The 26,418-nt window shown below is 45.5% G+C and overlaps 1 protein-coding gene across 3 annotated transcripts in view; it reads left to right on the top strand.

The window, feature by feature from the left end:
* The window catches only part of KDM5A (lysine demethylase 5A), a 79,610-nt gene extending 75,069 nt beyond the window's left edge, over nucleotides 1–4,541 (top strand). For all 3 annotated transcript variants that reach the window (XM_090043396.1, XM_090043395.1, XM_090043397.1), the window contains one exon: nucleotides 2,648–4,541. In XM_090043396.1, the coding sequence (XP_089899522.1) occupies nucleotides 2,648–2,851 (204 nt within the window). In that variant the 3' untranslated portion in view covers nucleotides 2,852–4,541. The remainder of the gene's footprint in view (nucleotides 1–2,647) is intronic.
* Nucleotides 4,542–26,418: the final 21,877 nt, after the last annotated feature.

Below are 26,418 nucleotides of genomic sequence, written 5' to 3'. Positions count from 1 at the left end.
GGTGTCAAAATTTGGGCAGAAAGCTGCAGTTAAGATGGGTAGGGCCATGTGCAAGGTAGCACTTTTGTTCTAAGAAGCTGAGGAAAGGGAGTGGTGTTGGGTGAACTAATGTAATGTTGAAGCTTATGTTAAGTTGAAGGGTTGGGAGAGGAGGAGGAGGAAATGGGGTCTTGTTGCTGTTTGTCAATTTGAAAAATGTAGGAAATGTACAAGGAAGGGTCAGTCAAGTAAAAACTCTTTGTTATCTCATGTGGGTGCTATGAGTATCTTGAGCTAGGATAACAGGCTTCAGTAGCAGAGTAGGGTTTTTCTTCAGCAGAAATTCTTTAGTGGCATGAAAGGTAGGGACTAGCATCTGTAGCAGGTGGGGAAGCCCTTTGGTGCTGCACCAAGCAGCGTATTTGCTGGTGGGGAGGGTGAGAGCAAGTATAATGGTGCTCTCCGCCCCCCCCCATATATACTGTTTGGTGTGGTGCTCAGCAGTCTCACTCCTGTGACCTGGCATGAGTAGTACAGAGCTTCCCCTGCTGTGGCAAAGACTCCTGGAGGAAGTGAGGGGGATTCCTCTATCCCTTCTCCCCCCAAGCTTTTGCAGCAGTGTGGGAAGCCCTGCCCCTGCCCAGTAAGGCACCACAAGCACCATATCTTGGGGTAGGAAAGCAGCATTTCATTTGTGCACTCACCCTTACCTCCCCAGATGCATACGTTGGTGGGTTGTAGTGGGGTGCAGTGCTAGACTCTGCCACTCCTGTGGCTGGGCCAGCAGCACAGGGCTTCCACCACTGCTGCAAAGATTCCTTGTTGGGGAGATCCTGGCACCCCCTCCGAATTGGTGAGCAGGGCAGGTGCCCTGCTTGTCTTGCCCTATTTACATTCCTAGTGGGGACTAGTTTAGTCTACAAGCAGCAGAAGATGAGGATTAGCATTCACCAGCAACTTAAAGGTGCAAGTATTGTAACTGAAATAGGGGCCGAAGAAACAAGTGAGGTGGGGAAGAGTAGTAGACAGTATGGCCCAAGTGAATGAGCTGCCCTTAATTCTACTTGTGAAGAACTGATGGCAGAGTTCAGAAGTGAGAACATGAGTCAGAAGACAAATATATACCAAGTTATGCTGCCTGTAGGAACTTTGTAAAACGAAAGGGCAGTTTTCAGTTGATCTCAAGCCTAGTCTCAATTTTCCATATTGAGAACTAAGAACAAGTTGGGGTTTTTTTTCCACATAGCAATACTTTGCATTCACAGTTCTTCAACAGCTGCCAACTGCATCGCCCCTTCTGTGCTTCCTCTTCATATTCACCTGTTGCCTAATTAATCTCCTGTCAAGATGCACAACATAGATTTTTATCTTTGCACCGCTACACTGTAACCATTGGCACACAGTAACTATTTAACCTCTTCTATATTCTCATTTTACCCAGGGCAAATACCTTTTGATCCTGTCACTGAGAAGAGTTGGTTATCCAAATAGAAAAGAAATAGACTTCAGTTTCCATCAGATGCTTAGAAAGTTGAGTTTTTACAGCAAAAGTTGCTGTCTTTTAAAATTTACTGTCAGGTCATAGTTCAAGTGAAATCTGAAGAGGTTTGGGAAAGTTGATAAAATGAAGCCCTCATTCAAGCAGAAATAGAAAACAATCTTATCATAGCTCAAGTGAACTCTGTTAGTACTTTAACTGTGCCTTGCACTTGTTTCAGAACAAAGATTTCTGTTAAGTGCCATTTTGGAGTGATTGGTCACTTGTACAGAACTGAAACTTGGTTTATAAATTCATTTCAGATCCCATCTCTCTTCACCTCTCTATTTGGGAAAGATAAAATTAGAGGGTTTTTTTTTACTTCAAGGTAGGTTTATCAGTTTTCTAAAAGTAAGCATAAAGTCTGTAATTTGTCAACCCCTGCTGGAAGGGAGAATAATTGCAGTAAAGAAAGGAAATACAGTATTTGTATCTATATTTATTCTTTTCCCATTGGCTGGTCATAAATTCTTTCCTTGTGGATTCTAAGCATTTTAGGATTGATTGTTGCGTTGTTACTGTTCCTTCCAAATCAGAAGGATGCCAGCTCATTTACTTGCATTACTACTGCATTTTGCTTTGGGATGGATTTCTGTGCGATGACTATTGTTCCCAGTGTATCTCTGTTTCGTTAAGTACTTATGAAGGCATTGATAGTGTATTTAGTGCCTTCTGCCAGTAGATTTCAAAGCATTATTTCTGAGAACAGTTCTCAGTCTATAGGTCCCCTGTGAGGCAAGTTTTCCTTGGACTTCTAGAATTCCCCATATTAGCTTGTTAGTAGTGCAGAAAGGTTCCTTTATTGGGAACTTTTGAAACAACTCATCTGTGCTGAAGCTTTCTGTTAATTATATAGGTCATATTGAAACCATGTAGCTTCTATGTCTTTAGGACAGCATAGGAAGAATATGAAGTTAATCCAGCTGCAGAAGATTATGACAGGTTTAAGCCTGCCTACTTTTCATGCTTTGCTATCAGCCTAAAACATTCCAAAGATCTGTAATAAACTTTTACATGCTAGTATCTGAGTCTGTACCTTATATTTTTCTTTCTTCTGGTACTGGTTTGGAGAGTTCAGTATAAGTTTTCTCCCTTGCACTATACTATGTGTGTTGATTTTGTTTCTTGCAGGTAGACTGGGTGCAGTGCGATGGTGGCTGTGACGAGTGGTTTCATCAAGTGTGTGTTGGCGTCTCTCCAGAAATGGCTGAGAATGAAGATTACATCTGTATAAACTGTGCAAAGAAACCAATGCAGGGGCCAAGTCGCCCAGTACATGTATCACCACCCCCTTTCTTACTGAGACTCGAGGAGGACCTCAAGGGGACTAGTTAGCAGCTAGCTGGTCTCTGGGATTTGTTGGGAACTGGACCATGAGACCCTACTGAAAGTGGGTGGTTTGAAGCTAATGTAGCCACTGAGCCTCACTTCCAAGGACATACAGCCCTGCAGCAGAAATGGTCCCTTCCTAATAGCTGGCTTCCCCTGTACAATGGTGATGTCAGAGGCACAGTGGTACCAACTCATCTATGCAGACACCACCTTGTTGCACGTTCCAGCCAATGTTTTAACTCAAGTGTTTGCAGCTGTGAGTGTGGTGGATGCCCTCAGAGACTAAACACACATGGCTGTTGGATGGGACACTTTGGTGTGTTAGCAGTGCATTTAGGAAGTGGGGTTGGCCTGGAATTTGTGGGCAGTGGCTAGAGCTTTCAGCCCGACCAGATATCTCCATGGGGGCATATTATCCATGCAGAGCTTTTGGAAGTTACCTTAAGCCAGGTGGCCTCTCATGTTAGCTGAGCCAAGAGGGCAGTGTATGGGGATAATGAACCTGCCTCCATGCCAGGGCAGCTCACACTACACTGTGGGAATGGGAGTGGGTGGATCAATTTGTTAGTTTCTCTTTTGTAGCTAGAGGGCAAAGGAGCTCAAGGTCTCAGATATCAGCACTGGTTCTGTTTACCAAAAAGAAACCTAACCCTACTCCACTAAATATATTCTTTTTTTTCCTGAGGGGCACAGTCAATCTTCCTGTCCTGAGCATGGTCACAAAGCATCAGTTAAGACATCTAGCCATGCCTGAAGTTGGAAAACAGAGCGCTTCCCCATTAAAGGAGTTGCTTCTCCTCTTCTAGGCTTCATTGGTGTCCTGTGCCCCTGTATGTTACAGTTGTCTGACACAGGATGAAGCTGGTGAAGAGATGCAGTAACATAGGATCCAGCTTCTGTGATCTGTACCTAGGGATGGGGAAGAAAGTGGACAACCCACTTACCTCACAGGTTACACTGATGTACTTCTGTGAGAACTTCCATTCACAAGTATTTCCAGTATCACTAGGCTACAGACATGGCCTCGAGTGATATCAGCAAGCAGTCTGCAGATACTGTCCAGAGCACAGATCCTGTGCCTGCTGGCTTTGCTGGATACCAGCCTACAATCAGCAGTAGTTCCTGTTTGAAGTTGTCCCTGGCTTTGCCAGGGGATAGAAGGCTTGGGTTAATCCTGGGTGACAATTGTTTTAGTAAATCCATTTTTAAAAGAGGACTTGTTTTTACTTTTTTCTAAATGTCTCAGACTACTGACTTGTTCTATAAATAGATTATTTTTCTTTGATTTTTTTATACTTACCACTGTTACCAGCAGCACAGAGACAGAGGTTCACAAAGGAAAAACCTGCCCATGGGCTTGGGTTTTTTTTACTCCATTCCTTCCTTGTAGTACAAGGAATTAGCAGTTACCTTCCGCATCCTAGCCAGACCAGCTGCCTGTGTTTAAATAGGTAAATACGTTTCATGTGCTACCTTCGTGTTTGGGTTTGTTCATGTTAGTGGGGCACCTGGGGCCTTGCTGACGCTAGTCTTTGCTGGCTTTATGTATGTGAATGTCTAAAGCCAGCCACTGTGCTGTCTCGCCCCTTTTCCTATTGTGTTTCCATTCTTTTGCAGTTCTAGGAGTGTTGTAAGTAGTGTCCAGTCTTACTAGAAGCTGGGCTGGGATTTAAAAAAATATTGACAAAAATGAGTGTTCTGTCTTGACTCTTCCTTGTCCCTTCTCTTGAACTCTAATATATTAAAGAGGGTTTTTCAGCTGACTCAGATACCAGACAACATTTTCCAGCCAAAAACTGTAACTAGAAAGTCCAACTTGGCATACTTCCGTTACGTTAGTTTCCCCAGATTGTTTGTCTGTGCCCAACACCTGGGAAGCGATGATTAACATGCTTTAAAGGAAGAGACCTGTACTGTTAGCCACAGGAGAAGAGGCTTAGGCACCAGTGGGGAAGGTAGAATGTCAAGAGGCTTGACTATCTACCCAGCGGGTGAGAAATTGACTTACAGTGGTAAGCCATAATTTCAGCTGCTTGCAGATTTAGTTCAGTAACTATATCCAGTAGATGAAATTGTTGCCTGGGAGTAATGTTGAGAGAGCATCTTATTTCCATTTATATACATATATAGCAATCTTTCATGCAACTGGGCACTTGCTGTTATTTGTTTCAAATTTATAAATATTCCTCTTAGCATTCCTTTGATTTTGATAAACCAGTAAGAAAGTCTTACCTTCTTTTACATGTCAAAGGTTAATATATTCTGCCTCTTCTTATTGGAGGCTGTGTTTAGCCTTCTCCTGTGGAGGAGACAGAGGACCCACTGGCTTTAGAGGTGAATGCTTCTGTAAGAAATCTGAAGAATGCAAGAGACTGGAATTCTTTCATAACTCCTAAAATACATAACTTAATGAGGGGAAAAACAGGATTTGAATTTCCTCTTAATTCAGTAATTTGAACAGGCTTTGGCTTTGTGGAGACAGTTCTCTACACACTTTCCTTGTGAAGAGAACCCATAAGGAAATTGTTAACAAATAATAAATGTCCACGGTTCCCTGAATCAAGATGAGAATCCTGGTGCCTTCCAAAGTGTGCAGGGAGCATTGAGGGAAAAGCTACCAGCTAAAGATGCACTATTCAGTCACTCTTAACTATTCCTTACAAAGGGAGAGAACTGGAAACAGCTAAAAGTTGTGGGCAGGTATTGAAATTGGACTGTTTGAATCAATCATCTTCATGTTACCACTTTGAAAGGCTGATATACTTTTTACTTTCTGAGAAGCCTTGCTGACTTTGTTTACTGATGTGCAGTTTCATTTCAAGTAAGCTTTTTCAAAAACAATATAGAGGCCCATAGCTAATTCTACATCTTAATGTGTTATCTTTGTTTAAAAAATAAAACATAACCCCTTTCAAAAGGTGACTGATAGTTTAAGATTCCCACAATCCTGATTTAAATGTTAATACTTTTGGAAAGCTTATAGAAAAAGCAGCAATGATAAAATGCTATTAAAAAGCACAGAACCTTAGTTGCTTAACAGCAAAACTAAAACAAATGAAGCAAAACATATCTTCTTACACTTCCAAAATGTTTCAGATGTGGTGAATCTCAGCTGTAATAACAAGACTTATACATTATGTGCAAAATATATCATCTGGTGTATCCACATTTCTGAATCCATATTGCACTCTGCAAAAGAAGATAATCGTAATTTGTGGAGTTCATCTTCACGAGACTCTCTTTTTCATAAAACCTGAGAGAGAAACATCCACCACCTAGCTACCAGATGGAAGACACTCCCAGAGAGCTTAGCAGGTATTCAAAAAGCATTAGTATTAATGTGGTTAATGAAAGTACCTACTGCTAGCTAAATGGTTATACACGTTGGATGTATACACTTAGGTTTCATCTGGAACTCTAAAACCTCATGCTTCATAGCACAAATTAATTAACTTAGCAGTTTGGAAGTTCTGTGCAAAGGTTATTCCATAATTCCCACCAGAAATTTTTGTACTTTTCTTTATACAGGCTTCAGTGATGGGGAATTGCTTTCCCCATTGCTGAATTATAGCCACATGTAGGCTCCCATAGCAGCTGTTTGATAGCTTATGACAAGACTGCACAGCTGTTCAGGTCAAAAAGTCAAGAATACAGTGTCCTGTTGATACTCAACTTATTTTAGGATTTTTGTATTGAAGTTACTACAGTCTTTTAAGACTATTGGGTTAATAATATATGGACAATGGGTTTGGGTGATAGAAACCAATATTAGTCAGCATTTTTGTTGCAGATCTCATTCAAAAGATGATGCTTTCTCACTCTGCTCATTAGTTTTGTTAACTATAAAGGAATAATTGCTATCTACTAAATTCACAAACAGCTTTTTTGCAGCAGTTTTTCCATGTACGGCCTCAGCATGATTGTTTAGAAAGACCAAGCCAACAGTAAAATATGTAATAGCTTTACCTATTATAACCATTTTAGATAGGTAAACTGATGGAGAATGAACTAGAAAATGTCCAGACCCTTCTTCATATGCACAGTAAGTAGTTACTAGGCAGCTTTCTGCCCTTTGCCCTGTATAATAGAACCAGCCTTCCAAGATAAATGCCAGTTGTGGCTAGGCTAGAGCCATCTCTCTTGTCAGCAGGTGAGTTCTTCAAGGTTACTAGTAAAGGAATGCATAGTAAAAAGAACCTCCAACCCCACCCCAAGTATCAGCAACGTGGAGAACATGCTACTTTTTCTTCCTGCATGTGGGGGTTTAAACTTTAGTTGTCTGTACGTGTTAAAAGGAGGGATGAGAACTTTGTTCATTTTCCATATTGTAAATTATAGATGGATATATTTTTTGAAGTCAGTTTCATAACATTTGATTTGGATACAGAAGTGTCCATGCCCCTGTGACCCATTATAAACAGAATTAAGACCATCTTTAGTTAGAGAGAGAGAGAGATGAAAATGGGAAGGAGCAAGGTCCATCAGATCACACTAACCTGCAGCCACAAGCAATAATGTAAGTAGAAGTGGGTGAACAGGCACAAGCCCCAGGCACTGAATAAGGGGGTGCTGGAATGGATGCAGCTATGGGTTGTGTAGGGTGGGGCTAGGAGCCAGGTCATGATCCAGGGAGGCTCTAGGGTCCTGGTAGCTCTGTGCTGCGTAGGAAAGAGCAGGGGGTGAAAATGGTGGGAAGAGAGGGGCACTGATTTTAGGGGTTTTGCTTCTTTGCTCAGCATGATGATGTTCAATGGCACCTGCTTTTGGGGGGTGGGGGCTATGAAAGGCTTAATTCCTGGCTGGAGGACACCTTCCCCATTGGTACTGGGACCCTAGAGCCCTGAATCTTGACCTTCTGGGTCCTGGATAGCAGCTAAAACCCATAGCTGCCCAGAACCCAAATTCTACCAGATACATGCCTCTGCTTCCTCTTTCCTTCCTAGTTCTCATTCAGGTGCCAAAGGAATCCAGTAAGTCTACCTGAGCCAAACATGATGTTCATCTGGAATACCAACAGTCATATTTTAACAGTACCAGACATGGAGGAGTGAAAAATGGACAAGACAGCTGCAAACTTCATAACTAAAGTTCAGTACAAATTAAAGTTACATGATAAGGGTAATGAAACAAATAGGAATACTTCAGGGAATGGCAGTCTGTTTCTAATTAGACATAAGAAGGGAGGCCCCTAGTTTTGTTTTGTTTTTTTATGAAACAGCCTCTAGTCCACAAAAGCCATTGGTAATCCCAATAAAAATCAACTTCCTTTCTCCGGTGAGAGCTTGTCCATAAACATACTTTCACTCTGGGAGGCATGTGCCCTTCCCCTCCCTCTTCTTCTGTCCTTTCTGATCTTAGTGCATACTTTACCCTTTCTTTTGTATCTGTACCATATGGTGTCTTGCCTCATTCTGTTTGGCCTTTATCTCTAAGAACTTTTGCTCTTGTTTCTGTTTTTCTCTGTCATCATGATTTCTCCTGGAGTCTTTTTTTTTTTTGCCTGTAAGCATCCTGTTTCGTGGAAAACAATCCATTTGAAAGTCTTCCCTTCAGGGCCAGAAGAAAGTGTGAAGCCAGGTTCTGTACAAGTTTGTGTTGGCCTCTGATCCTAGAGCACAAGACTTTACTAGATGCCAGGCTTCTGAGGATACAGCTTCTTGGAAGAGGCCATTGACTTCTTGTGCCAAAGACTTGTGGATTGCAGATCTAGAGGAAGGTCTCCAGCTTCAGGTTCCACAAGGACACCTCCTTTAACATTTCCTTATCCTCATCAGAGATTTAGTGGCCCCATAATAGATACCATTGAACTGCTATAGTGCTTGAACACTAAGGATTACGACACCACAGATAAAAGCCTCGCTAGCTTTTTTCTGACAGGTCTAGTGAAGACAGTTGCTTTGATTTGCTGGACCTTGTCAGGGACTTAAGACTTCTTCAAAGGGTAAGCAGCTGAGTCCAAAGTCTTCTCACAGAGCCCCTACTGTCTGGTTCAGTAACCTTAGAGTTCTTTTCTTGGTCTTCCTGATGTGTGCTTTCTGGTCTTGGATCTCATCTATCAGTGGTAGACCAGCTCCTAACTTACTTGTCTGTTTCTATTTAGCAGGTATCTTCCTGCAATGGTTACACTCTTTTCCCCAGATTTGACTTACAGAATTAGAGACCTGTTCTGGATGAGGATCAGGGGCAGGTAAAATACAGCCTGTGGGCTGGATCTGGCCTGCCAGGCAATTCTATCTGGTCCACGGGTGCCCGCCAGTTGTACGCCACCCAGCCCACACGTCTCACTCCCAGGCTGGTGCATGGAAGGGCCCAGCCCAGTCAGCACACAGGTTCTGGGCAGGGTTCCTGCTGCCACTGCTGCAGCTGCCAGGGAACCTCTTCAGCTTCCCCAGTATCCAGCAGCTCCTCCTTGTCTTCCTGCTACAGCCTGTGCTCTGGGCAGTAGGTAGGGAAGCAGTGGGGGAGGAGGGAGGAGCTGCAGCTGGGCAGGGAGCATGGGGCTGGGGCTGGGACTGGTAGGTGTGCAGAGCCTGCACTGGGGGGGGAGCTTGGGTGGGAACGGTGTGAGGGAAGGGGGAGAGGGAACCCCCCCATGGCACATAATCCCTGCTGTCTGCAGTAGCAGCAGGTGGGGACCTTCAGGGCAGTTGGGGCCCATTCAGGTGCTGCCACTTGGCAGTGTGCAGCTCTGGCCAAAGCTGCATGTGGTAGCAAGGAGTACAGCAAGGCCAGCCTGTCTATTGTGTGGGGCTCCCTGTGGTGCAGGTGCAGATCCTGGCACTTGTGTACCACCATGGGAAGCCCTGCTCAGTGGAGCTGGCTGACTCCACCAGATGTGGTGGGGAGTCCTGCCTACTGCTTCTGTGATGGCAGGGAATGGGGAAGGCAGCTAGCTCCATCGTGTGGGGTTCCCCCAGTGGCACGTGAGTGCTGGGAGCTGACTGTGCACCACAGGGGGCCCCACATGATAGAGGCGGGTCAGCCTGGTTCTGCTCCTTACCTCTATGTGCAGCTCTGGCCAGGGCCTTGCACCTGCATGGACCACGAGCAGCCCGAGGTCCACTAGCAGTGGAGGCTGTGCACCATAGGGGTGAGTGTATGGGAGCATCTCCAAAGCCCCGCCACCCTTCCTCACACCCCACGTATCCACACCCTGCCCCCACAACCCCCCCACACTTGCACACACCCCAAACATAACCTGCACATGCACAGCCAGACCCCCTCACAAACCACATGCACCCACATACACACACCTTGCACAATCCACCATACACACCCACCTCCAACCAGACACCATACACTCCACCACACACAAATTACAAGAGTAAGACTTTATTTTTTTTTGCCTATTATGCAATCACTTACATATATACCACACAAATCATGACAAACATATTTTTTGTAATAAAATGTTACAGTAAATGTTTGAATTTTAGTATACGATTTTTTTTTCTGGTTCAGATGGCAAGGAGTACTTTGGGGGTGCAAGGAGAGGGACTTCTGGTGGCAAAGGTCAGAGTTTAGGGCATGGGACTTCCGGTCCCAAGATGGCAACCAAGGGGCAGAGCAGCTGACAAGGGTCAGAGCTACTCCTGCAGCTCACCAAAACTCATTAAGCGGCCCTCCAGCTAAAACGGTTGCCCACCTGTGATCTATAACCTCTGGTAGTCGGTGGTCCCTTTGTAGACTGGTTGATATGCTGCAATATTCTGTATAGGCAGCGTAGTTGCTCTTCCTAAAAACAAAGCTATCATGGATCCTGCAAAGATAGTTTGGTAGACATCTCTTACCCAACTGTTAGGAAAGTGGACAAGTAATATTGAGTCAGAAGTGCCAAATACTTTTACCTCTATCCTTCCTCTCATTGCTCTATCAAACAAATACAAAGCTCCACTCTAGCCCAAAGGACAAGCAGCCATGATAAATTCATATTCCTCTAGCTTACATATAGGGTGGTATGGGTAGCACCAAACAAATTCTGTAATGGTGTACTTGTGGCATTTTCTGTCCATTGTTGCTGGACTTGACAGATGCTTTTATGTTGCTTATCACCAGAGGACAGTTGAGGACCAGAGCTACTCCCCCAGGTCATAGCTGTGGCCAGTTAGGTGTTCATTCTAGCTTCAGGTATCTGGTTCCCTGAAGGAAGTGTGGAATACTGTACAATAGTAGTGCTCAATCTTTTGGCCAGGCAGGCCAGATCAGGCATCACACTGCCCAGCTTGGCTCCTTGCTGCCTCATGCCACCTTGATTGGTGCTATGTGCTTGACCTAGCATGTAGGTCCATGCTATCTGGTCTGCAGGGTTCCTCCCACCAGTCTAGAAATTTGACAGCAGGGGAACAGCAGTTAGCTGCCACCACTCCCTTACCACCAAATTTTTGGGCCTGTGGAGGGCCCTGCAGGCTGGATGATAATTGCCCCTTAGACCACATCTAGCCTGTGGGCAGGGGGTCAAGCACCCGTGCTATAGAAGACCTTCTTTTTGAAGGAGTGGGTCTCTTCATTCCACAGCTGAAGAGACATTGCACACCCTTAAAGGCTCAGGACATTTTTTCCTTAACACACCAGTTCCTAGGGGAAAGCAGATTTAAGCACTATTCTTAGCAGTCCTTTGCTGTTTTTCTTTCTCTACTTGAGTATTAGCCATAAGAGCTACTGAGGAAATATCAAAGTTTGGGTTTTTTTGGTAAGAATAGGCCCTCTGCCTTGTCCAGTGAACAGAAAAAAGTCTTTGCATTTGGAAGATGGCATTCTTCTGAAACCCAGTCATCCTCTTTCCTCTTTTGGCCAACAATTTGTTTTTGAAGAACAAGTGCCATAGATAACTATGGATGGAAGTGGATTCTAGATACTATTATGGCTGGTTATGCCGTCCAGTTCAGTTTGCTCCCTGTTTGGCATTAGACACAGCTCGTATGAGCTGCCCTGTACTCGCCATCAATCAGGCTCTCCTTGGCACAAGAATGGTTTTAGTTCCTGCTGACCCTCATCTCAACAGTTTAGGTCACTCTGATGACTTCAGTGAGGATTTTTGTCCATGAGGCATCCAGATCATGACAACCAGTGGTGATGCAGGTCTGTTCCTTTCTAGTAAAAAAAAAAAAATATTCAAATCAGGAAAGACTTGACTAGCCACATGTGCTTCATTAAAAGGGCAAGCTTCTGATCTTGTGTCATTCAAGATTTTTTCCTTTGTGAGGTTTCTACTCCACCTATATACTACATTATGCGCTAGAGTTGAAGAATGGTGACTTTTTCCTCAGTCTAGTTAAGGTGGATGCTGCTGCCATCTTTGCCACCCTCTGTTTGGTTGATCTTTCTTTTCCCACCCAGCTGTCCTGATCCATGAAAGCCTAACCAAAGCTTTCCTTCCAGCAACAGACCCTGATCCTTAGTAATATTTTAATGAATGCTTATCTTCCCTAATATGGCTGTCATTACAGCATATGACCATCTGCTTGCAACTCCCACCTCTTTATGAAGATAACCTACTTGATGACTCTCACTTTGGTGAGAAGCCTGAGGAAGGTATCCTTGAGGACTCATTCCATGTTCCACTAAAGTCCATGTCAGCTAGCAAATCAGCCTTTGGGTGTACTTTTCAAAACATAACTGCTCCAGAGCTGAGGCAGCATTGCATATGTTTATCAGAAGAAAGGCTCGTCTCCCTACCTTTGTGTGGAGAGTAGGGCCTAAGCCTTGTAGAAAATGTCTGTAGCGGTTTGCTTCCTCAGCTGAAAGACTGAGAAATGCAGCAATCTCTTTCAGTTCAGACCATCCCATGGTATATGAAATTCTTCAGGTGTGCCATGCAACCATTAAAGTGGATCTGCACTTAGTGGTAGGAGCTCACTCCACCAGAGACCAGGAGACTTCAGTGGCTTCCCTACTTGACATTTGCAAGTTGGCCATCTGGAGCTTCATACATATCATTACCATGCTCTATGCCATTGCAGAAGCCACAGGGGTTATTACTGTATTAGCCAAATGCTCTTACAGTTGTTCATCTAGGATCCTGAGACCTGCCTGCAAGTAACATCAGCAGTTCTTGGGAGTCATCCACGGTGAGACTGTGCATATGGAGAGGTACTTAAAAGAGTGAGAAATCACCAGTAACCAGAGTTCTTTGAGATATGTTGTCCTCTATGCATATTTTGCATTCTGATCTTCCTCTCTTCCTTGGGCGTGTCTGGCACACTTGATTCTAGAAGCGGTAACATTAAAAATAAGCACAGAAGTGTGTATCACACTTGATATTGAAGGAGAAGGCAAAAATCTTTAAGACAGAGTAACTGAGGTGTATGCATACCTGAGAGTGAGATGTGCATATGAACAATACTCCTTAGAGAAATTCAGACACGGGTATCTAATTTTTCCACTTCAAGCTGTTACTCTGCCTCTCTCCTATCCTGAAATGCCTAAGTAAAAAGACAAGCCTTGGAGCAGTGGTCTCTCTCAGTAGCAATAAACGATTTTTAGACACAAGTGGGTTGTTAGCAACTCCTTTTAAATCAATAGTACTCTCCCATTGAATACTTAAGCTGATTTTAGCTCTGGCAGGATTGTTAGGAAACGGAGGTCATCTCTGAAGCAGGTAGGTAGTTGTTTAGGCAAGTGTTGGTTTGCCTTATGAAAGTATTCAGTACAGCAAACGGGTCTCATTCTAGCAAGGTACAGTAAAATCCCTGTTATCCAGCCTTCTGTTAGCCAGAATACTGTATTAACTGCCACTGCACCACCACCACATGCAACCCGCATGCAACCATCCTGTGCTGCTCCCCCCTCGCTCCCCCCCAGTATTTTAGGTATCCAGAATTTTTACATAACCAACACCTAGCATTCCCCACTCATGCCAAATAACAGAGTTTTTACTGTATATCACTTGCCAGGCACACCTATTATATGCATTAGTTTGTTTCCACATTGAGTTTTAACAGCCTCATAAACAGTACGTTGCTGTATTCTTGAAGTGAGAGTCTTGAATCATAGGGCTGGGTTCAATATCCTACCCTCTATCATATATATATAGACACTAAGGCTGTGAGGTCATCCAGCAGTAGCTGGGAATCCCACACTAGTCCCAGGTTTTGGGAAGCAAATGTCAGGGCAGACTCACTGGATGTAAGATGTGTCAGATCCGAGTACTCTTCTCAACCTACTAACTTTATGATAAAGAGATCAAGCTCTAGTCAGTCAGCTACATAAGGTCCCAAACTCTAGACCAGCGTCTCATCAGCACTGATAGTGTCAGAAATTGGGGAGAAAAAAGGCAGAGGATTATCAGCATAATGATACTAATGTATTGTACGTCTCGCTGCTAACTCTGCTGATGGCCATGTACACACTAGAACTCAGGTAGAGAATCTTGGCTCTCACCAATCTCTAGAAGCTGCTGACGGGAGGAATGGAGTCACTAAAGAACAGTACAATTTTCTGCCAGTGGTATCAAAGGCAGCTGTTGTCCTGGTTTAATACCAGGATAAACACTTGTATTGCCTGTTGGCTTGCATCAGGCAGGGACCCAGTCCTGTAGGACAACGGGCAGCATGGTCCCTGCTTACAGAGATGCTCTTCGGAGATTTCCTGCAGTGCATTTCTGTAAGCAGGAAATGCTGGGATTTCCCATTTGTTGAGTTGCACCCTAGGCAGTCTCTGGGGCATGTCTCTAAGTGGGAAACCTTGGCTTTTCCTGTTTAGAGACGCGCCTCAGAAATTCCCTGGGGCATATCTCTGTAAGTGGGGAGCCCAGGCTTTCCCTGCTAATAAAGATCCACCTAAGAGGTTCCAGGGGATCTCTATGGTAACTGCAGTTTTAATTTTTTTTATGGTAGCATAAAGGTGACGTCTGCTTCCACCCTAAGAGAAGTTGGAAACTTTTCCTCCCTAAGTTGAGCAGGCAGCACTAGTCTACTAGTGATATACATGCACATTCTTCGCTGACTAGGGAAGAAGGCAGGCTAGAGTGGAGTTGATGCCCTAGCCCTTGAACTAAGGTTTCCCTCTTGTTGTTGCACTGATGTAGGAGCGGGTTAGAACTAGGATTTCCTAAGCTAAATTCCACTGACTTTTTTTAATGGGCTTTTAACATCTCTTCCGTGAGCTTCTGAAAGCAGACAGATGATGGTGCTAGATAAAGATCAGCTTGCAACACTAATTCTTTTCTAGCATGTATATGTAGGGAATTGTAATTGAAAAAATGGAATGCTAATTCTTTCTCTGACCCCAGCTACTGCTGTGCTTGAAATTTACCTAGCTAATCTAGCCTTCAAAATCAAACTGTACTGGGAAACCGCAGGAAGTGACACAAAGAGTGGAGAACTGGGGAGTTGTATCAGAAATAACACTGGGTGCAGCACAGAACACTTGAATTGTTCCCAAATATCACTGATTGTAAACTGTGGCGCTGACACCAGGGGTGGGAATGAGCACCCAGCCTAGCATGCCTTGCACTGGGTGAGTGGAGGGGGGGTGCTTGCACCCATGCTTAGAGCTTCCAGAGGGTGGATGACCTATGGTGGCTGGAGGTGTTTTCACTTTAATGCTTTCCTTTCTCTCCTAAACACAAGTTCAATAAAGTTCAGTAGCCTGCAATTGACTGAAGTCTACAGTGTATTTACCTGACTCGGGATGCCCTGGGAAAAGTAGGGGGAGTGCTTGGACCCATGCTTTTTAGTTCCCAGTAGCTGTGGGAGTGCATGATGACGGACTATAGTTGAGTAGGAAGGGGAGATGCAGCTTGTTAGAAAAATTGGGATTTATTATTGAACAAGCAGTGTAAGAGAGCTCATTGATTTTAAAAAAAAATGCCAACAAAAGGGAAAGAAAAGGTGGCAAGAGAGTTCTGACTATACTAGAGTGTCCAGTTGCAGCACTGGGGGTGGTGGTGAGGGGTGATGCAGCATGGGATGCCTGGAGGATTGACCTGACCTGTGCCATGGAATGCTTTGTGTCAACATGCAACTGAACAAGTTCAAACTAGTACCTGATTTTCCAGGCACGCTTTTGAACCAACTGGTGGCTTTAACAGATTTATATGCCTGTCTGCTTTGGGTTTAAGCTGGATTTAAACTGTCCGTGTGTTGTGCGTCTCCAGGCACACTGTGTCTAGTCCAAAAAGAGATAAGTATGTGCATATTGTTTCGCTGAGCAAAGCAAGTTTTACAGCCTCGGCAGGTCAGTTTCCTGTGTGAAACAAAAATTGGTGATGTAGTCAGGTGCTTTCTTGGTATAATTTGTTTTACAGCATGAAAACAAGTTCTGTTTCCTTCAGCAGCAGTAGTTACAATCTGTCTGGAGCAAATACTTGAGTTTCCTGTCTTTCTCTGTAGGATTTGCACTCAGCACAAAGAAATCTAAATGCCTGAGCTATTTTTTTGCCTCAGGCTCTGCCTGTTACACCTGGGGAATCTCCTGCTCTGAGACTGCTTCACCTGCCAAAGGCAATGAATGGCAGGTTCCATTTGCTACTTTCCAATTCCAATAGGGGAGCAAAGAAATTGGTCTCTCTCAAACTGTTCCCAAATGAGAGAAGAGAAGCCACTAGAAGTCATCCTCAGCACTGCTCCTTTGTTGTGAGAGGGATAAGGCCACCATTACTGCCCTAGACTACAGACATTCCCAAGCTTGGGCTGGGAGCCTCTCTTCCATTATCTCCCACTTATCCCAGCACATGGACTACAGGAAAAAGCTATCTGAATACTTGACTACTTGAACACCTGTGCTATCAGTGCCAGTGGGGCATACTCTATGCCAAGTGGTGATCAGAAACAGCCAAAGGAGAAAGTGTGCGTGTGGTATATGGGATAGTTCTTTCTCAATTTTGTAATAGCATTGTGAAGTTACACATTACGCTTTGCCCATACTATGGGCACTTAAACATCAAACATTTGTACTTTAACGCTTGTTAACTTAAGTGCCTTTTGAGCATCTTAGTTATGCCACTTCAGGCAAGGGTTAACTCTAGGTTGTGCTACCTAGCTTGTATTAGGACAATTTCAGTTTGCTCCATGAAGATGAAATGAGAAATTTGCAGTCCTTCAGCATCCCAGGATGCACTGCTCCTAGGCCCTTCCTCCTCTCTCTTCCTCCTCCCCACCCCCAACCCAGAACAAGGATAAAGCCCAGGTGTCTTGGCTCCTAGCCATGTCCCTGCTTGCCAGTTGGGCAAAAAACAGCATTAACCTTTCATGTGCAACTGCTCACAGCATATTCTAACTTTAACACCACTTTAGTATTTCATAGATTTGGTATGGTCTAAGGATAACCTGTAACTTCACCCCAGATGGAAGAACCTAATTATCTTTTTTAGCCTAATAGGTTCATCAGTGCTTCTCTTTGGGTATGTAGCTTTCTTTGTTCATGTCATACCAATAAATACCCATTTTTAACTCAGCAGTAAGTTACTCCTTCTAAGGCTTCTAACCCTTGTGTTTCCTTCACAGTGTGCTGAGTTCCTAACCCTGATCCTCCTGAAGTCAATAGGTCCATAATGAGGATTTGAACTGTGGTAAAGGAAAGGACCAAGTTCTGTTCTGTGGTACTGGTATAAATCAGAAGCACTGATTTCAACGGACTAGCTGTTGTAGCCAGTACCGGGGCCACAGAGAGAGAGTTTGTTTTTTGCCGGGCTTCATCAAGAAGGAGGTACTGCAGGAGTATCCCAGGTAAATAGTAAAGTATCAAAGTCTTCAGTCTCTATTGATTTGCCAGATCCAGACTGCTTCATGGAGATAAAATCCTCTCTGCTAGGAGGCCACTATGCTCATAGTGGCAACATTGAGATAATTAGACCCCATGATGTAGATGCAGCTGTGCTGGCAGAAGCATTTCTGCCACCAGAACAACACTAGCAACCCTGAAGGACTACCTGATAGCAGAGCTGCATCCACACCAGTGGTTTTGTTGGCAGAACCGTGCTTGGCTACAGTGGGATGATCTTTGCACACCCCTAGCTGACATACCCGTTTCTATACCTGTGCTAGTAGAATGTTCTAATTAGACAAAGGGGTGGTGAGAAGGAATTACAGTTCTCTTGAAGATGCCAGGGCTTGCAGATTTGATTGACTCAGCATTGCTTACCATTTGCCTCACCCCGTACCAGATTGTGGTTATTGTTGTATGCCATGTGTTGTAAATGGCAACATCCTCCCTCACTGCTGTGCAAATTACACATCAGGGCAGTGGCAAGTATCAAACTGACTTAAGCCATATCTCTAGCAGTCGTTTGAGATTGATAGTGTCATTTGAAATGGGCTGTAGATGCAGCTGGACAGATATTCACAGATTAAGTCCCTTCCATAACAAGGTTTGGGTTTTGTCAGGTAAACATGACTGTGCCATCTAACCAAAGGCAAGTATTTTAATTTATGATTGAAATGAGTCTGTCTCTGAAATCCAGTTACACAGATTAGAGTCCCTGTGAGTTTATCTCAACATCTGAATTCAACATGGAAAAAGGCAAATGGTGATGTAATCATTGGATAACTAATTCCAAGATTTCATGAAACAGAACCTGCCACTAAATACTTGTGCAAACAGAAATCCCCCCACATTTTTCCAGTAAGGGTTTTGTCTCTAGCTGTACCAGTGAGCTGTCTACTCACCATCTCTTCTGCATGTGGCCTTTCTAATGATTCCATTCTGTGGTTTCCTGTCCACAGTGCACCTAGAGCAGGGGTGGGCAAAGTACAGCCCATGGGCCGGATCCAGCCTGCAAGGTCATTCTATCTGGCCCATGGGGCCCCTAAAAAATTTAGACAATGAATATTTGTCTGCCCTTGGTTCCAATAAAAAATGACAGGAACCAGGGGAAGCCTGGCAGGCTCCCACAACAGGAGGGCCCGCCCAGCTAGAAGCCTCAGCAGGGACTTCTGACCTGGGATCATGTGGCTGCCCTGCACCAGAACCTCAGGTAAGTGGGGGGGGAGGGGCAGGGAAGGAGCCTGGGGAAAAGTGGCCTGGGGAAGAGCTCCCCCTTGTCTGCCCCATGGCCAGTGTCCCACACTGCAGCCACTCGTAGCCCTCCTGGGACTGCCTGTACCAGCTCAGGACAGCCCTGCGTGGGCTGAGTGGCTGTAGCAGGGAGCAAAGGCCACTGGGCAGGGGAGGGGCCACTTTTCCCTGTGCTCTGCTTTTCCCCGGGCTCCTTCTCTTCTTCCCAGTGCGGAGAAAAGTGGCCCTTCCCCCACTCCATGGCCAGCACTCCCTGCTGCAGCCACTTGCAGCCCAAGCAGGGCTGTCCTGAGCAGGAACAGGCAGCCCCAGGTGGGCTGTGAGTGGCTGCAGCACTGGGCATGGGGTGGGTAAGGGGCCGCTTTTCCCACCCACCGTGCTCAGCACCAGCTTGTAACCCAGTCCTGTGCCAGCTCTGGGCTCGCCTGTTGGCGACATGCAACTGCGGCCAACCCACTTGCCACGTTGGGCACTGCTTGCCCCTGCTGCCTGCAGGCTGCCCAGCACATGAGCTCCAGGCAGGCAGCAGTCGCAAATGCTGCCTGGCGCGGCAAGCGGGGGGTGGGGGGGCGCAGTTGCTGCTGCTGCATGCAGCCCTGATGGGCAAGCCCAGATCTGAGTGGGGCCCAGGCTGGCAGCCGGGCAGGTTACAAGCTGGTGCTGAGTGCAGGGAAAAGCAGTCCCTTGACCACCCCATGGCCAGTGACCTGCACTGTAGCTACTTGCAGCCTGCATGGGACTGCTTGTGCCTGCTCAGGACAGCCCCACATGGGCTGCGAGTGGCTGCAGCAGGAAACGCCAGCCATGGGGCGGGCAAGGGGCCACTTTTCCCCGTGCTCAGCACCAGCTTCTTCCCTGCTAGCGAGCAGGGGGTCGGGGCTGTGTGCTGCCTCCTGCCTGTACCATAGGGCTGGGGGGGGCACTGGGAGTAAGCAGGTGCAGGAGCCAGTGGGAGCACAGGGTCTGCACCGGTGTCCCGGGGCCGGTGCCAGTGTGGCCCAGAGCAGGGTGGCAGGAGTGCGGGCTCCCAGCCAGCAGGGGCTGTATGGAGCCGGGCCAGCTCCCCCCTCTCCCTGTTGGTGCAGCCTAGCCTAGATGCAGAGACCCCTGCCAGCCTGGCTCTACAGACCCCTGCCAGCCTGCATCCCACTTTGGGCCCCACCGGTGCTGGCCCTGGGACATTGGTTCCAAGATGGTGCCCAGGGGGCGGGGAACCTGTCAAGGGGTGGCGGGGCTGTCCATGCAGCCCTCAACAGCCTGCCAAAACTGGGTAGGTGGCCCTCTACCTGAAATAATTGCCCGTCCCTGACTAGAGTTTCACTGTCAAGTCCCTTGCCAATTGCAGAGGATTGCAGCTTTCCTCTGACACAACCCTAATCCCTGCTGAAGTTCACTTTTCCCATGCTTTGTACTTCCTATTTTTGAGTGATGAGAGCAGGGGAGAGATGCACTTCCTTAAGCTGTTAGGGAGGGACTGCCATGGATTTTACTCCCCAAAAAGGCAGGTATTCAGGAAATGTTGCCTCTAACTCTGAGGAGAGAGAGGTGGTGCCATACTGCACTGCAGCTTGCCACCAGATCAGGAATGACTTATAGACTTAAGGGGAACAAACCTCAACCACAATGTGGAACCTGTTTCTGGCACAGTCCTACCTACCTGTAGAGATGCCAAAGAAATCTGTGCATTTCTCATGCTATGGCAGCACTTTTATATCAAGAGTCTATTAAATCATCTAATTAGCTTTTAAGTTTCAGGCTTTGGTAATGTGTGTGAGGAGAGTTATTGCTTTACCTGCCTCTGTTGCACTCTTCCACATTGGACATTGGACATGTGCATGACAGGCATGTGCAGACCAACTAGACTGTACCTTAGAGAAGATGTATAGCACAGCTTTCCCTCCCCCACCCCCCATGCTTTGGGCTGGAATCAAATGTCCAATCAAAGCAGGAGACAAAATGTTCCTGACAAGAAGCAGCTGGAAGTTGATACTCTCTGTAGGGGTTGTACTGAAACATGAAGGTACCTTGCAGGGATGGAAGCAACAGGACTGCACTTGATAACTCTGCTTTTAACTCTCTGCTGATATTCTGTTGTGTTCTGCTGGTGATCCTAATTTCCAGTTGTCATAGTCTCAGTGCTGGGACCAAAGCCAGTCAAAATTGTGAAACCAAAAAAAAAAAAGTAGTCCTGAAAAAATAGGGAAGGAGACTTGTAAAGCTGGATAAATGTCTTGATAATGTCTGTGTGGGCGCGCACACATTTAATATATGCATGCGCACACACATTTTGGGGGGAATTTGGACCTTTTTTTTAATTGACCTTATGCAAACCTGAATTTTTTTCATTTCCTAATTGTAACTTCTTATTTTTTATGTTGATTTATTCTTTGTCTTATTTTGTCAAGAAAAAAATGACAAAAATACTGGATTTTCTCAAGGAATGGCAATTTAGCTTTCTGGATAGCTGTGTTTACAATAAACCCCCCTGCATTCAAAAGAAACTAATTGAATCAGAAGAAACCCATTTAAAAACAATGCAGTTCTTTGCCTAGTTTTAAATGGAAGACCTAGGTGAATAGGTGTAAACACTGGCTGCTGCTCAGAGTACAAACATGTATCTATTTTGAGCAGCTTCAGAAGCACAGCACATGTTCAAAATGTAGTGTGCTGACAAGCAGGGAGGATACAAATGTAGCAAAACACCTCTAACTTAGCACTGGATAAAACAGTGTTAAAATTATAGTGGTTTTGCTACGTTTGTATCATTACTTGATTGTCTGCCCCTAACAATTAAAATGTAACAGCTGCTGCCTTCCTGAAATGGCTCCAAGTATACATGTGTTAGGCCTGTGCAAAGCAGCTAGTATTCACTTTGGACTTGGATTTGGTTGATTTGGGGGACAGTGATTTGATTCAGTGATTCAAATCACTGTCCCGAGTTGATTCAGCCAAATCTGATTTGGAGATGCGGCCGCTGCCGAATTTCTGAATCAACTAGGCCAGGCCCATCCCCCGTCTGTCCCAGGTCCCGGCACTTGGGAGGGGGGGAAGCCCCGACTCGCCAGGTACTGCCAGGTGGGGGATGATCCTCGCTGCCCCACGCCACATGGGGGGCTCTGGACAAGCTCCCCCTGCTGTCCCAGCCCCTCCCCATGGCTGCCCTGCCTGCCTCAGCTCCAGCCCTTAAAGAAAAACAACAACAAAAAAGCCCCTGGGCTCACCAGTTCCTGCCCAGCAGGGGACAATCCCTGCTGCCCCCCACTGTCCTGTGCTGTGTGGGGGGTTCAGCAGAAGCCCCCTGAAGCCCCAAGGCCCAAGCTGGTGAGTTCAGGGGGGTTTGGGGGTTTGTTTTCTTTAAAGGGCCGGAGCTGGGGTGGATGGGGCAGCCATGGGGGGGAAGCTGAGGGGGCAGGAGGAGGGATCGGGGGGCTTGGAGGGGCTGGAGGAGCAGGCAGGGGATGGTGCCTGGTGAGGGGTCCCCCCATGGTCCCGCCCCCTCCAGCTTCCCCTCCCCTACCACCTACTTACCAGCTCTGAGTTTGGCTCCAGCTCCCTGCTGCAGTGGGAGGGGACTGCCCAAATGGTCGCAGCTTTCTGAATCTATTTGGACTTTTTTTTTATTAGTCCCCTGATTCGATTCAGATTTGGAGATTCGGCCACCAGATTGGGCCATTGAGTCATTCTTTTCTTGGTCCCTTGGCTTTTGAGCAGTCCAGTCCCTCTTGGTCTCCCTTCAGTTCTTCAGTCTTTTACCATATAGGTCACTCTTTTGCCTCTGTGTAAATCCTAATCCCTAAACAGAGCATGAGAGATGGAATGTGGCTCATTATGTTATACGGTCAACTGTCTTCTGCCCCCATCTACAATGGACCCAGGTGCTTTTTGTAAATGCATGCTTATTTCTTAACCAGCCCTTGAACTCTGCTTTATGTAGCAGTGTTATTTCCTGACCCACCCCTTTCCAATAACATACAATGCTTGTATTTGCCGCCTTGGTTTACTGTCAGTACCAGTGGATAATTATTAATTAGCTGAAGCTCTTTTGGTGAAAACTCTTTACATTGTCTAGTAGCCCACTCTAGTTAACAGCACCCAAACCAGTGAACGGGAAGCAGCTGTCCAAGGGTTGCTACTAGAAATCTTGAGAATGATGGGAGCTCACAGCTGTGAAACTATTTCACCCCATGTCTGAAGCTTCTAAGAGCAATCCTGACCATGACTATTGTGAGTCTTGAATACGAGGGGCAATTCAGCTTAATATAGAATATGTAATGCTAGATGTAAATCACAGCAATTGTAAATATAACATGCAACTCTTCCATGTATTGTGCTTACTTACTGCCTGCCTAGTGAACTCCAGTAAGTCTGTGCTCTTATCTACAGTCAGAAACCAGTAGCGTAACTGAGGGGGTCAATTGGAGCACCAGCTCTGGGTGCTACCTTTGGGGTGTGTTGTGGGCATAAAAATGGTCACCACCAGGGTGGCAGCCACCCACGCCGCTGCAATCAGCACAGTAGGAGCTAGTACCGCCTTGTGTATCAGGGGTTGCCCCAGGCACAGTCCTGCCCTTCTACACTTCTGTCAGGATCTGCCATCCGTATACAGTTAGATGCCTTTACACTCTTCCACACTCTAATTTTGATGCTCCAGATATGTAATCACACACTCCAAAACTATGAAGCAGTCCTTTCTGTTCCACACTGGATATAGCCATTCCTAGTGCAGCATATGCTTGTGTGCCCATGCTGCCTACATCCCCACTGCTTTGATCATGCAAGGAATGTTCCCACCAGCATGCCCTGACCTAATGCTACATACAGACTGGGTAGAATTGGATGTATTATCACCTTCTGCTTGATGGAAAAGAGACAACAGATGCATCAATATTTTCAGCAGGCAGAGCAGGTTTCTGATTCTATACCAATATTTCTCAACCTTTTTAGACTCAAGGCACCCCTCCATAACTTTTGTGAATTGAGTAGCACTCCATTTAAAAAACTAACTTACATATTACAGTGCTTGACTAATTGCAGGGACCAAGGGCATAGCCAGGCAGTGACAAGCCTGAGCCTGTACTTATCTGCATATCTTCTCACAACTCATAACACATTTTAAAGGATTGCATGGCACCCCAGGGTGCCCTACCACTGTGCTTGAGAATTGCTGTTCTGTACTCACCATGGTAGTCTGGGTCTGTTTTCCTGCTCATCAGTGAACTCTGACTACTGCAGGAGCTTGGATCTCTCCATATACTGTCTACAAGGCATGGAATTGAACGTACATTAGGACAAACTTGGGCCTTTCCACGCATTTTAGGTTCCTTGTTTGGTAGCACTCCTCTGAGATATTTTATTTCCTTTTGGCCCAGAATGCTGACAGTGCACTTGTATAAAGGCAAATACTTGCAAGTCATTCTGCACCTTGCACTTGAATTAAGCTTCTAGTAATTCTGGTACTGATTTAGCTGCTCCACGCTTTGGAGATTCCTTGAATTATTGTTTGCTGCTTCTGTGGTAGTCTAATAATACTGTAGTCTAATGTCTGTAAACTTAGTTCTGGCTCAAGCAGGAATCACTCATATGCCTATCCTGATTTTTCCCCACTAGGTGGTCTCCAGTCTAATATGGGCCAGTTCTAGCCTGTTGCAAGTACCTGTAGTATGGTAGCTTATTGGTTTTCAGTGTTTTTATCCACTTTATGCACATGTTGGCAGACTTTCTGCTCTTTCTTTCTACAAGCACTTTCACTAAAGCCATTTCAGCCTAAAAATGATGCTAATGGCATATTGGATGTCAGATAGAGAAAATGTGTTTACCCTGGCCTTTAGTTCCTGACAGTTTAGTGCAGGGGTGGGCAAAATGCAGCCCAGGGGCTGGATGCCGCCCACCAGGCCATTCTATCTAGAAAATTAATATTAATCTGCTCTGAGCTGCCTGTCATGCAGCCCTCGATGGCTTGCTGAAAGTCAGTAAGCAGCCCTCCACCCAAAATAATTGCCTGCTCCTGGTTTAGTGCTTATCTTGTTTCTTGGAACTGGGAATCACCTACATTAATTGCAGGATTATGTAGTTCTGCATCTTGTGAAAACAGTTTCTAATGTTTAGGACAGACGTGAAGAGGAGAGGTGGAAGTGCTAGAGTAACCATCTTCATTGTATATATCCTCTACTATATACTGTAGAATATCTGGACGAAGTACAGCTCCGCCTACCTTATTTTAGGAAATCAATGCTCTTTAAAGTTGTTTTGTTTTTGTTAAGTGATTTTAGGAGCACAGGTTTAACTGAAAGTTACTAGGATTTTATGCTACTAAGATACTTTTGGAAATCTCACCTTCTTATAAGAAGCATGCCCTAACTCAGTGGCACCCTACCTTCTGACCCTGCAAGCCAGATGCAGACTGACTACATTAGGGGTGGGCAAGATGTGGCCCGCCAGACCATTCTATTCTGCCTGAAAGACCCCTAAAATTTTTTTTAAATTAATATTTATCTGCCCCTGGCTGCCTGTCCCGCGGCCCTTGATGGCTTGCCAAAACTCAGTAAGCAGCTCTCCTTCCAAAATAATTGCCCAACCTGGGACTACATGCTATTCAGGCTGGATCCTGGGTGGAGTTGGTGTGTGGGCCCAATCCTGTGCACCTGGATCTTGCCTTGTGCTGCCATGATCTGGCATATAGGGCCAGGTTATCTGACCCATGCGGTTCCTCATGTGTCTCGAAATTTCACAGAAGGGGAGTAGCAATTAATGCTGCCAGTGCTCCATCACCACCAAATTACCAGACTTTTGGGAAGCTCTGTGGGCTTGGTGACATGACTCCATGGGCTGGATGTGGCCCACAGGCTAGGAGTTGAACACAGCTGTTCTCGGGTCATCACTGTCTTTTCCAATAAGCAACTCTGTCCTTTTTTGTTTTCTGTCTTTTGCAGAGTTTCATTTGAATGGCTAGCTTTTAATTCCTCATTCTTTTAATGTTGTATAGCCGCTCAGATAGCTGGAGGTTCATGGAGCATTTTACAAAACAAATACTCAAACAATTCCCTTTTCTCTTGCCATCTAATAACAAATGTAAAATAAAGCTGAAGACAGGGCAGGGTGGCACTTTAGAGGCTGACTCAGGCGCAAACTTTCATAGGTGACCGTCTATGTTGTCAGATGCTGTGGAAGGAGTGAAGTGCAATTTGTTAGAGGAGGCTGTGTTGTAAGTAGAATGGAGTGGATCGGTCACCTGGTGTCCCTAGGGCACAACATTTGCTTGCATCTGGTTGGAAAGATGTCTGAGTGTAGCAGAGCAAGTTTCTTGTTCAGATTGATTGCAGGGCATTTCGTTCAGCTGAGTGTGGTATCTATGAATAGAGAAAAGTAGTTAACCCTGTTAGTCTCAAATCTGGCAGTAAGGCAGGGTGGCACCTTAGAGATTAACTGGTTCAGAGATGCATGAGCTTTCATAGGTTATGGATAGCATTTGATGAATTAGGCTGTTGTCTATGCAACTTGCGTCTCTCTGAATCAGCCAGTCTCTAAAGTGCCTCCGTGCCCTGCCTTCTGCCTAACCTTAAACTAATATGGCTAATTACCCTTTTACTAATGTAAAGTAAGATCAGACCTTCTATATA

Source organism: Crocodylus siamensis, chromosome 4 (genome assembly GCF_052110815.1).
Source record: "Crocodylus siamensis isolate JL-2025a chromosome 4, ASM5211081v1, whole genome shotgun sequence".
Classification (NCBI taxonomy): Eukaryota; Metazoa; Chordata; order Crocodylia; family Crocodylidae; genus Crocodylus; species Crocodylus siamensis.
The sequence above is the reverse complement of the archived record's forward strand: the minus strand, read 5'-3'. Positions and strand labels throughout refer to the sequence as shown.